The 13,090-nt window shown below is 39.9% G+C and overlaps 1 protein-coding gene across 4 annotated transcripts in view; it reads right to left on the bottom strand.

The window, feature by feature from the left end:
• Nucleotides 1-12,273, bottom strand: part of RPS6KC1 (ribosomal protein S6 kinase C1) — a 199,864-nt gene extending 187,591 nt beyond the window's left edge. For 2 of the 4 annotated variants that reach the window (XM_012459629.2, XM_064383496.1), the window contains exon 1: nucleotides 12,001-12,273. In XM_012459629.2, the coding sequence (XP_012315052.2) occupies nucleotides 12,001-12,105 (105 nt within the window). In that variant the 5' untranslated portion in view covers nucleotides 12,106-12,273. The remainder of the gene's footprint in view (nucleotides 1-12,000) is intronic. The other 2 variants (XM_021677181.2, XM_064383497.1) reach the window with 1 other exon arrangement.
• Between the last annotated feature and the right edge of the window lie 817 nt (nucleotides 12,274-13,090).

The following is a 13,090-nucleotide window of genomic DNA, read 5'->3' as shown; positions in this document are numbered from 1 at the left end:
CTAAAAATTAAGCAAAAAAGCAGCTAAAATTCCACCTGCTAATGTTCATATATTCATTACATTCATAAGAAAAAGCTTCCAGTCTTTACTCTTAACATAATTCTAACAAGCTTGTCTACAACTCCCCTTCCCAGCAAGCCTACATATAAATTAGAAGCATAAAAAGCAGCTGTGCTTGGGCAACGTGTACAAGGGATCTCTCTACATTATCTCTTACAACTGTATATGAATCTACAATTAACCCAATAAAAATTTCAATTAAAAAAAGCAGCCACAATGCTCAGACACACCATGTGAGAAGTATGAGAAGTAATCACTGGCTGCATAATGATGAAGAAAACAAAAGTAATATAAATTATATACAAACATTCAGGGACAAATAATCCTTCTAGCAATACTCGCTAAGGAAAGAGGAAAATGGAGATTCTTTCAGGCTTCTCTGATTACAAAGGCCAAAAAGTCTAACACCAGGTAAAAAGATTTTTTTCACAAAACTTTTGAAAAGGCTAGGTGCTTAAATCATCAAACACATCATAAACTAGGAAAATCTCACATTAGATTATATAATACAGTACCATCCATGTAAATGTCAAATTAACAGATTTGAAGCTACAATGCTGTATTTTGCAAAAACAAACAAAAAGATAAATCAGGCTGTTCTGTCTATGGAATAGCCATTGTTTATTCCTTTACTTTCTTAATAAACTTGCTTTCACTTTAAAAAAAAAAGATAAATCAAACACACATTAAAATAGTTGCCTATGAGTGTGAGGAAGAAAAAGGTCCTTGATAGCCAAATACACTATGAACTAGGGATTATAATCCATTCAGCACCACTCCTAAAGTCTGAAACCACAACAAAAAAATAGAGGATTTTAAAGCCTGACAAACTTTGGTTCAAACTACAGTTCAATTTACAGGTTTGATCTCATCTATAAAATGGAGATAATACTAACTGCCTTGCCTAGCTGTTGTGAACAACAAATAACATAGCAAGAATGCTATAATTTAAAAGCTTCCTCTTCCCCTACTAGACGGGTTAACCATTGTAAAAGCTCCCACCTAAGAATTCCAGAGAACAAATACCTTGCACTCTATTCTCCAACTTTCACAATACATAAACTTGGTGAAATCCTGTAGCAATTTTCATTAATTTATACAACACTGCTACGCAATAGAACTTTCTGTGATGACGGAAAAAATGCTCTCTATGTGGAGTGTTCAACACAGTCACCACTAGCCACATGTGTGTCACTATTAAGCCACTGAAATATGGCTACTTTGGGAAACTACATTAATTTCATTTCATTTAAATTAATTCAAAAAAAATTTTTTTTCAAGACAGGGTCTCACTCTGTCACCCAGGCTGGAGTGCCATGGCGTGGACCACAGCTCACTGCAGCCTCAAACTCCTGGGCTCAACTGATCCTCCCACCTCAGCCTCTTGTGTAGCTGGGACTACAGGCACACAACACCACAGTCGGTATCTATATAGTTACATACATACATACATATTTATATGTTTATATATATATATATATATTTTTTTTTTTTGGTAGAGATGGGGTCTCCCTATGTTGCTCAGGCTGATCTCAAACTCCCGGGCTCAAGCAATCCTCCTGCCTCAGCCTCCCACAGTGCTAGGATTATAAGTGTGGCCACTGCAGGCCTTAATTTAAATTTAAATCAAAATAGCTACAGTGGCTAATGACTACCAAATTAGACAACACAGATTTAGTATCAAAGAGGCTGTAACAGGTAACTAACAACCATACATTATTCAAATTATTTGATTTTAGCTATTACTTTCAAGTATCAGCCTGTCCCCTCACACACACCTTTCCAAAAGTATATTTCACATAGTTTAATGACTGATTTTGTTTCTTACATTTTTATGAAATGTATTGAGAAGAAAAGTAATAGATAACCAATCCACTAATAATCCACCCACCAAAAATAACACATGATCACTCACAACAAGGTCTATTTAATTGTAACTTAAATTTTACAATGTATATTTTTCTCAATGTAACAGATTTCCTGAATTTATAAATAGATGAAGGTGTCTTAACTACTTTAAATAATCTTCTTTAAAACATGCAAATGATCTTTTTGAGAAAGAAGAACTTACTTCTTTTTTCTATCACCCAGGCTGGAATGCAGTGGCATGATCTCAGCTCTGTCACCCAGGCTGGAATGCAGTGGCATGATCTCGGTTCACTGCAACCCCCGCCTCCTGGGCTCAAGTGATTCTCCTGCCTCAACCTCCTGAGTAGCTGGGATTATAAGCATGCGCCACCACGTCCAGCTAATTTTTGTATTTTTAGTAGAGACAGGGCTTTACTATGTTGGTCAGGCTGGTCTTGAACTCCTGACCTCATGATCTGCCTGCCTCAGGCTCCCAAAGTGCTGGGATTACAGGCAAGAGCCACTGCGCCCAGCCTAAAGAACTTATTTCTTACTGTACGTATTAGAAGCATCACATGTACTCGTCCTCAAATACATGTGTACTACATAAACAAAAACACATTAGCCATCCCCTAACAATAGCCACAATATTAAAACCATCTTATCAGAAATAACTGATTTGATTACTATTTATCAGCCATCCTCTTAGTGGTCTACATACTTCTATGTGCTGGATTACAACGGTAAGCAAAACAAAGTCCCTTTCTTCCTGGAGCTCACAGTCCAGCAGTGCACAATGGTGGGGTGGGAGGAGAGTGCAGAGTAGAGGAGGGTGTATTTCCCTAACATATTTCCATAACTCAGATAACAGTAGTGTGCTAAGCAACAGATTGGTAAACATTTCATCCTAGATCCTTCCCATGATACTGAATCCTCACTGTTCAGAGCAAAGTGACATCCCAAAGCAGTCAACCAGTCATGGTTTAGTGATGTAAGACTTTTAGTGTTTTCATAATAAATTTACTGAATTTTTTGGCATATCGGTTTTCTACTAAGCAATATTACAAGTCAAAAACAAAGGAACAGAATAAACTAGAGTCTAGAAAACACAGGACACCCTGAGAGCCATTTTTCAAAAATTTTAAGCACAAATATATTTTACAACAAACTAATTGCACTCCCTATCTCTATGATTATTTTGTTTGTTGAAAATATCTCCAGATTAAGCTAATACTAAGTATTTATTCAAGAAATCTTCAAGGAGCTACTGATTTAACAACTGAAATCTAACAACTGCCACTGCTTTAATACCAGACATTTGTAAAAATCTAACAGGTTAAGGATTTAAAATTTAGTAGGTTCTCTTTTTTCCTTTAAATTGACTTAAATGATTGCTTGAAATGTGTGTGACTATACATTACTTTCAAATAAAAAAGCTAACAAAACTAAAAATTAAAACATGCAGGCCAGGCGCAGTGGCTCACACCTGTAATCCCATCACTTTGGAAGGCTGAGGAGGACAGGTCACCTGAGGCCAGGAGTTCAAGACCAGCCTGGTCAACATGGCAAAACCCCACCTCTACTAAAAATACAAAAAAATTAGCTGGGCATAGTAGCACGCACCTGTGGTCCCAGCTACTCAGGAAGCTGAGGCAGGAGAATCGCTTGAGCCCGGGAGGCGGAGGTTGCAGTGAGCCGAGATTGCGCCACTTCACTCCAGCCTGGGTGACAGAGTGAGACTCTGTCTCAAGAAAACAAATAAAAATAAGTAAAACATGCAGCTTCTTATATACAAAAACTCTACCATGAAAATACTAGAGGATAAAAGACTGAACTCTTTCCTCCTAATATCAGGAACAAGGCAAAGAAGCCTACTCTCAACACTCCTAATCAAGACTGTAGACTACAAGTCCTAGCCAAGTAATAAAGCAAGAAAAAGAAACAAAAGTCATACAGATTGGAAAGAATAAATAAAACTACGCCTTTTGGCAGACAACATGGATTGTCTATGCAAGAAAAAAAACAAGTATTCTTCTAAAAAGTCTTAGACTAATAAGTCAGTTTGAAAGGTGACATGTGATATGAGCAACACAAAAATGAACCTAATTTCTATATATCAGCAAAGAAAAGCTGAAAACCAAAATTTTTTAAAACACTATCGACAATAGCTATGAAAATATGAAACAGTGAGGAATAAATCTAACAAAACATATGAAGAATCTATTTGCTCAAAACTACAAAATGCTGATGGAAGAGATCAAAGAACACAAATAAATGGCAAGACATATTGTTTTCATAGATTTGAAGATTCAACATAGTAAAGATGTCCATTTTTCCCCAAAATGATCTACAGAATTAATGCACTCCTAATCAAAATCCCAACAGGCTTTTCGTAGCTATAGATCAACTTATTATAAAATATATATGAAAAAGCAAAAGAATTAGAGTAGTCAAAGTATTTTTGAAAAAGAATAAAATTGGAGGAATAATATTGCCTAATTCTAAGATTTAGTATAACGCTACAATAATCAAGATAGTATGGTATGGAACAAAATAAGAGAATCCAGAAACAGATCCACACATATATGGTCAATTGATTTTTGGTGAAGGAGTAAAAGCAATTCAATGAAGAAAGGTTAGTCTCTTGAACAAATGGTGTTTTGTTGCAATTGGATATCCAAAGACAAAAACAGAACGTTCACTCAAACCTTACATCTTACACACACACACAAAAAAACCTCAAAATGGATCATAGAGCAAAATATAAAATGCAAAACAATAAGATATGTAGAAGAAAACATCAGGAAAAACATTTGTAACCTGAGGTTGGGCAGAGTTTTTAGGTATGGCATTAAAAGTACGGTTCATAAAAGAAAGAAATGATAAACTGGACTTCACCAAAATTACAAATTTTGCTTTGTAAAAGACACTGTCTGGGTGCAGTGCCATACCTGTAGTCCCAGCTACTTGGAAGGCTGAGGTGGGTATCGCCTGAGCATAGGAGATCATAGCACACTATGATCACACCTCTGAATGACCACTGCATTCCAGCCTTGGCAACACAGCAAGACCCCATCGCTAAAAAAAATATATATATATATATACCAGGTGCAACGGTTCACATCTGTAATCCCAGCACTTTGGAAGGCCAAATCAGGCAGATTGCTTGAGACCAGGACTTTGAGACCAGCCTGAGCAACATGGGGAAACTGGGTATCTGTTTTTAAAATACAAAAATTTGCCAGGCATGGTGGCACACACATGTAGTCCCAGCCTCTCAGGAGACTGAAAGGTAGGAGGATTGCTTGAGCTCAAGAGTTTAAGGGTACAGTGAGCTACGATGGTGCCACTGCACTCTAGCCTGGACAACAGAGGGAGACCCTGTCTCAAAGAAAAAAAAAAAAGACACAACAGAATGAAAAGATATGCTCTAGATCAGAAAAAATATTTGGAAATGTCATATCTGACCCCAAAAAAAATGATACCCAGGCCGGGCGCGGTGGCTCACGCCTGTAATCCCAGCACTTTGGGAGGCCGAGGCGGGTGGATCACGAGGTCAAGAGATCGAGATCATCCCGGTCAACATGGTGAAACCCTGTCTCTACTAAAAATACAAAAAATTAGCTGGGCATGGTAGCGCGTGCCTGTAATCCCAGCTACTCAGGAGGCTGAGGCAGGAGAATTGCCTGAACCCAGGAGGCGGAGGTTGCGGTGAGCCGAGATCGCGCCATTGCACTCCAGCCTGGGTAACAAGAGCGAAACTCTGTCTCAAAAAAAAAAAAAAAAAAAAAATGATACCCAGAACATAAAGAACTCTCAAAACTCAAGAACAAGAAAACAACCCAAAGAAAAAAATTAAGCAAACATCAGTCTCAAAGGCTAAATACTATATGATTCTATCTATATGACACTCTCAAAAAGACAAGAGCATAATAGTGGAGATAGATCACTGCTTGCCAGGGTATAAGGGGTGGGAGGAAGGGTGTGAAAAAGAGATAGCATGAAGGAGTTTTTGGGATGATGAAACTTGTTTCTTGATTATGGTGGTAGATAAATGAATTTATACTCACGCTAAGATTCAAAGAATTATACAACAGAATAAGTCAATTTCATTGTGTGTTAATTTAAAAATCAACACTTGAAAAGCAAAGTGCTGCCTCCTTCCAGCCTACCCTCAAATCCCTACTATTGTCCAGGCTCTGTGCTAGGCACCAAGAATACACAGTTAAAAGACAGTCTGGCCAGGTACAGTGGCTCACGCCTGTAATCCCTACATTTTGGGAGGCCGAGGCCAGCGGATCACTTGAGCTCAGGAGTTCAAGATCAGCCTGGGCAACATAATGAAACCCCATCTCTTAAAAAAACACAAAAATTAGGCAGGCAGAGTGGTATGTGCCTGTAGTTTCAGCTACTAGGAGGCTGAGGTGGGAGGATTGCTTGAGCCTGCAAAGTTAAGGCTGCAGTAATCCATGATCATGCCACAACACTCCATCCTGGGCAACAGAGAGAGACTCTCTCTCAAAAAAGAATACACTCTGCCATCAGAAGAAGAGTCAAACAAGTACATTATGATAAAGGCTTTAATGGAGGAGATACAAGACACATAGAGAGCAATGTCTTTAAAAAAAAAAAAAAAGCTTCCTGGAGAACACAGGGCATAGCTGACACTTGAGATGAGCAGGGATTGCCAAGACAAAAAAAGAGTATTCTAGACAGACGAAATAGCAACTAAATGAGAGATATGAAAGAATGTAATGTTCTAGCCTAATTTGGAAACTACAAATAATTCCTTTCCTAGGCACAAGCAGGCTAATCAAGAATATGGTCAGGAATTGAGGACAGGTTCCCTCCAAGCAATATTATTATTCATGTATCCATCATTTTTGCCAAAATACAGTAATGCCCTTATGAGGACACATAGGTGTCCCCATATGTACACTCACAGCACCTAACAAAAAGTGTTTTATAATACAGGTAATCCAGCAGCACAGCACTGGGATTAAAAGCACTGTGATTGGGACCAGTCTACCTGGGTTCAAATGTAGACTCTACCACTTGCTGGCTATATGACCCTGGACAAGTTACTAAACGTGTCTGTGCCTCAATTTCCTCATGGAAAATGTGAAAATGATAATGGTACCTACTCACTGGGCTGCTGTGACAAATGTGTTTTTGTTTTTTTTTTGAGACAGAGTCTAGCTCTGTCGCCCAGGCTAGAATACAGTGACATGATCTTGGCTCACTGCAACCTCCACCTCCCGGGTTCAAGCAATTCTCCTGCCTCAGCGTCCTGAGTAGCTGGGACTACAGGCACCCGCCACTATGCCTGGATAATTTTGGTATTTTTAGTAGAGATGGGGTTTTACCATATTGGCCAGGTTGGTCTTGAACTCCTGACCTTGTGATCTCCTGCCTCGGCCTCCCAAACTGCTGGGATCACAGGCATAAACCACTGTGCCCGGCCCAAATGTGTTAATTTAATATAAAGTTTTTGACTCATAGTAAGCACCATGTAAGTGTTTGCTGTTATTACTCAACAAACACTAGCTACGTATAAAAATGAGGATTTATACATTCTCATAGTTTGAAAATAAACCCAAACAACTTTAAATATGTGCAAAGTCAATGGGTAGCTTGTGCCTATAGGCTAGGCAAAAGGCTGAGGAGGGAGTAACACTTGAGCCCAAGAGTTCAACCTGCAGTAAGCTATGATTGTGCCACTGCACTCAAGCCTGGATGATACAGTGAAACCCCATCTCTAAAAAAGATCAATAAATAAAAATAAATATGTATGAGACTATACTCTGAGAATTACAAAGCACTGCTCAAACTGAAGAGTTAAATAAATGGGGAGATATGTATGTTCATGGATCAGAAGACAATATTTTTAAGACATCAATTCTTCTGAAATTGATCTACATTCTCAATATAATCCCAATCTAAATCTGGGCAGGCATTTTTGTAGAAACCAGACAAGCTGATTCTAAATTTTAAATGCAAATGCAAACAATCTAGAATAGCTAAAACAATTTTGAGAAAGAACATTAAAGCTACAGTAAACAAAGCAGTGTGGTATCAAGAGAAATAAAACCATATGTCCATACAAAGATTTGTATGTGAGTGTTCATAATAGCTGTATTCGTAATACCCAAAAACTGGAAACAACCCAAATATCCATCAACAGGTGAATAGATAAAATGTGATATAACCATACAATGGAATATGAGTCAGCAATAAAAGGGAATGAAACACATGAAAACATGGATAAATCTCAAATAATCATACTTAATAGAAGCCAGACCAAAAAAAAAGTGCATACTATATGATTCCTTGTATACAAAATTCTACAAAATGCAACCCAATCTATAATGACACAAAGTAAAGCAGTGGTTGCCTAGAGATAGGGGGTGAGGAGAAGTGAATGACTGTAAAGGAGCATGAGGGAACTTGTGCAGGGATGAACATGGTGTAGTTACACAACTGTATACATTTGTCAAAACTCATCAAATTAAACACTTAAAATGGGTGAATCCTACTGTATGTAAATTATGACTAAATATAAACAAAATAAGTTATAAGGCAGCACTGTCTTTTGAAAATAAAAACAGACTTTTTATACTGATGGAAAGAATACGGGCAAGAGCTGCCATTCACCTACTGTTGCTGAGAAATCTGTATTACAATATGAGAATTTTGTAAACTCAGCATGATGACATAACTGAAAACACTGCTGACAGTTCTTTTATACTTGTGTTTCCTTCAACTAAAGAATCAAAGAGAATGTATGAAAGAATTTTCCAGTTCTGAATACAGGTACTTATTCTAGATAGAAATTAAGAAATGACACAGAGTTTACTGTGGAATCTGTTAACACGCTTGTAACTGACCTCAAAATCATTTAAGCTTACCAGGTTTCAGAGAAATGCAAAAAAGGACAAAGGAGATTTAAGAAGATGAAAAAGCCCTTTTGCTATCCAAAAGTTAACACTGGTACTTCCAATGATTAAAACTCTACTGCTACAGAAATAACCCTGCAAGGATCAAAAATATAGAAAACTGTTCCTTGAAGCCAGAAGTAATCAGTAGCAGAAAACGCACAGAAGACATTCCTAATTTGTATCTCCTGAAGTTCTCTCAGGAGAACACTATTTACCTGGTTAATTATCCTGAGAAAAGGTGTTTTTCTCCTTAACTTTCAAAAAATATTTTATAATACTAAACACCGTTATTTTAAAAGTACGTCTCCATGTTGACTCAGACCTTGTATTTTAAAAACAAAATCTGTAACACAAGCAATAAATGAAGACAAACATTTACAGGGAGAAAAAAGGCAGTGTATGCAATTTTCAAGTTCAAATAACCACAGCAATATGTAACATGCATATTTGTAAATTTGGTTAGTTCTAAGGCAATGTGTTACTTTATAATCTAGTTTATATTGTCAAAACTTAGTTCAGTAAATAAGTCACAGCTTCAGATATTCAAGATCTGAATTTGGCCAGGAGCGGTGGCTCACACCTGTAATCCCAGCACTTTGGGAGGCGAAGGCAGGTGGATCTCCTGAGGTCAGGAGCTCGAGACCAGACTGGCCAACATGGCAAAACCTCCTCTCCACTAAAAATAGATAAATTATTCAGGCGTAGTGGCAGGCACCTGTAATCCCAGCTATTTGAGAGGGTGAGACAGGAGAATTGCTTGAACCTGGAAGGCGAGGTTGCAGTGAGCCAAGATCACACCACTGCACTCCAGCCTGGGCGACAAAGTGAGACTACATTTGGGGGAAGGTGTGAGATCTGGCCAGGCACAGTGGCTCATGCCTGTAATCCCAGCACTTCAGGAGGCTGAAGCGGGCAGATCACGAAGTCAACAGATTGAGACCATCCTGGCCAACCCCGTCTGTACCAAAAATACAAAAATTAGCTGGGCATGGTGGTGCACGCTCATAGTCCCAGCTACTCAGGAGGCTGAGGCAGGAGAATCACTTGAACTTGGGAGGCAGAGGTTGCAGTGAGCTGAGATCACACACTGCACTCCAGCCTGGCGACACAGCAAGACTCTGTCTCAAAAAAAAAATGACCTGAATTTGGTTAACCTTTCCTTTCGTAAAGTAACAGTACAAATAATTATACTCAGTGCTTCCTATTCAAGTTCCACACACATTCATACCTCCAGGTCTTTATGGACTCTACTCCTTCAACTGTCTACCTTTTTATACCCTCTCCTTTTCTAGATTCTTCCTCTTTCACCTATCTTGATTGGAACATATTCCCTGATTTCTTGGTCCAGAAGCAATCTGTCTTCCCACAGCTCTTTTCTGTAGTATCTGCTGGAACTTCTTGTGTTATATTACACTTGTTTAAGTATAGTAAACTCTCTTCTACTATGAGTATCCTTGAAAGGAAGATCCATGCTTTATTCAGGCTTATGTCCCTCAGATTATTTAGTACCTGGATCTAAACATTTATTGGGTGTGCTGAGTACAATGAAGAGGAAAACATTCAACAATGGTTTTCAGGCACTGTGTGCCATGCACATGTATGTTCTTATATCTATTAGTTAATATAAGCAGAAACAAATGCCAATGATAGAGAACTGCTCTGAATCCACTAAGAGACATAGACATGCAACTAGATTAATTCAATATAACTATCTTTTTAAATAAGGGATAAGTAGGATGCTGTGAATGAAATATTATGTATGTTGAAAACTGTTCTGATTCCATACCCTACATGCTAGGAAACTAAGTCTAGATTTTTGAAGGGCCCAATGACTAGAAAGGTTTCAAGAGTGGTATAATAAGGGCCCCTTAATCTCACAAAATTTTTTACATAACCTGAAATTAACACTCCACCCATATAACAACCTTACGTGCAAACAGGGAGCAACAAACTTCCCTCTATTCTTAGTATAGCAATCGCCAACAGCAGGTCGGGTCTTCTCATTATCTTTAAACAGACATGTTCATCCATCCCTCCTCACATTTATCTGAATTGTGCACCATTTCCATACACCACGTGCCACTCCCATGCCCCAACCTGATCTAAATCTACTTAACCTTTAAGATTCTTCTCAAGGCCTACTTGACACGATTACTACATTCTCCAAATGTATATTGAACTCTTCTTACTTAATCTGTACCTATCTTCTTTAAAAATTAATAATGATAAAGTTAATTCTTCACATTTAATATAACTTGGAGTTAAGCAAAACTGGTTTCAGATCCCAGACAGACCTGCTACTGCCTTGCAATGTAAAGTTGGGCAAGTTACTAAACTTCCTTTAACTGTTTCCTCATCATTAAAATGAGAATTAAATCGGGTGATATGTGCAAAATGCCTACTATACACACATATTCATGAACACATGCGTCACATACATATATACTTATGTAATTGAAGATGCAGACTCTCTAAAACTCAAGACAAAAGCAATGAAACAAAGTGGTACCAAAAGTTGGACCAGTTAGTTGATGTAAAGGAGCCTCCCAACTTTAAAATATGCCCTCATGGTAGCTCACACAAGCCACCGTCAGCAGATTTTTCTCACGTGTCCTACTGAAAACCACGAAAAACTCAAGGGTTTGACAAAGCCCAGATCCACAGCTCCTAGGTTGATGGTCTAACACTGACATCTTTCCCAAGAGTCTGTCTTCCTCAGAGCAAATCTGATACTAAATAAAGGTCAAGAGAAAAAATAACTTCTATTACATAAGCCAAACAATACATAAATTAACATTTTTTAAATGTGTATTATCCTCCTGGAGCAAGCAAAACCACTTCTGCAAATTGCCAACTCAGTAAAGTCCAAACGGGATGGGAACTGAGTCATCAATTTAAAACCATCAACCACTGACTGCCCCACCCCCAGAAAGAGGACTCTACCACGACCTACTACAGTGAAGCCCCCCGGGCAGACCACACTCAGCCACTAACCTAGAAATCCCTACCTCCGACACGCAAGTCCCGCCACTAGGCGCAGCACCCAGTTCCACCCTCGGCTCTGGGCCAGTCTGGTACCCTCACACCAGGGTCCCCACCCCAAACCCTCAGGTCCCAATCCAAGCTCCTATCCCAGCCCGACACCGGCACTCACCCGGGCGGTGACCTTATATACTGTGTAGCCCCTCGGGTGTCGCTGGGGCTCAGTGACAGTGTAGAAACGAGCCAGGTCGGCACTCCGCTCCCTGTAAGAGGTCATCCTCCCGCCGCCTCTGCCGCCGCCGCCGCCGCCGCCCGCCCGGGATCATGAGGGCAACCCGGTGCCGCCGCGGTCCAGGTTTCCCAACGCAGCGGCAAAGCAGCGAGGGGGCGGTGGCTCCAAGGTGGCTCCACGGCGGCGCCTCCGCTGCACAGCTCTGCTTCCGGGCTGGCAAAGAAACTTCCGGGTCAGGCCGTCTCCTGCTTCCAGCGGACGGAGAGACCACCTTACATTCAGCGCCTTTGGGCCACCTGAGACTGGCCTGTAGCTGAAAATTAAGGGGTCGCACTGCCACCCCTGTCACTGCGGAGACCTCAGGCCTCTCCACTAAAGACGACTCCTTGTAGGCTAGCTCCGTCACCTTCTAGATTTTGTAAGAGCTGGTATAGCCACGCCACACCGGGGAGAGCTTGGTCCTCCCTGCCTCCGCCTCGCAGTCGTACAAACTTCCGTGGAGTGGTGAAGGGATGGAGAGATACCCTAGCCTAGCACCTTTTTTGTTTACCTATTCACAGGCTATCATTTTAAATACCCACAGCAACATCTCCCTCTCTGGGACACATCCCGTCTTTCTAAGATGAATTTCCTTCCATTGTGCGCCTTTCTCTAACACATCTGTACAGCAAGCCCCCAACCCAAAAAGCTCCCAAGCCAATATCAATCTTTTTTAAATCCCATCGGATTCGAAAATCTGGAGTCCGCCTCTGGCTGGAAGAAAGAAGAAAAAGAAACTCACTCGACCGCTCCAAGCCACTCACTGCAGTTTGCAATTTCAACCGGTTGTTAGGCGTACTTGGCAATTCCTTTATCTTTGTGATCAGGGTTCTTTCTCATTCCCCAAAATAATCATTCCAAGTCTTTGCCATTATCCTAAAAACTCTGTTCCTTTTCTTTTTGCCTCCCTACATTCTGCAACACCACCCTTCTTTGCAGGAAAAAAAGAAGAGGAAGAAGCAGCTATGGCCCTTAGTACCGATTCCTTCAT

Source organism: Aotus nancymaae, unplaced genomic scaffold, assembly GCF_030222135.1.
Source record: "Aotus nancymaae isolate 86718 unplaced genomic scaffold, 86718_ANA_hifiasm-v0.15.2.pri h1tg000032l_0, whole genome shotgun sequence".
Taxonomy (NCBI): Eukaryota; Metazoa; Chordata; class Mammalia; order Primates; family Aotidae; genus Aotus; species Aotus nancymaae.
This window is presented reverse-complemented; position numbering and strand designations above follow the sequence as displayed.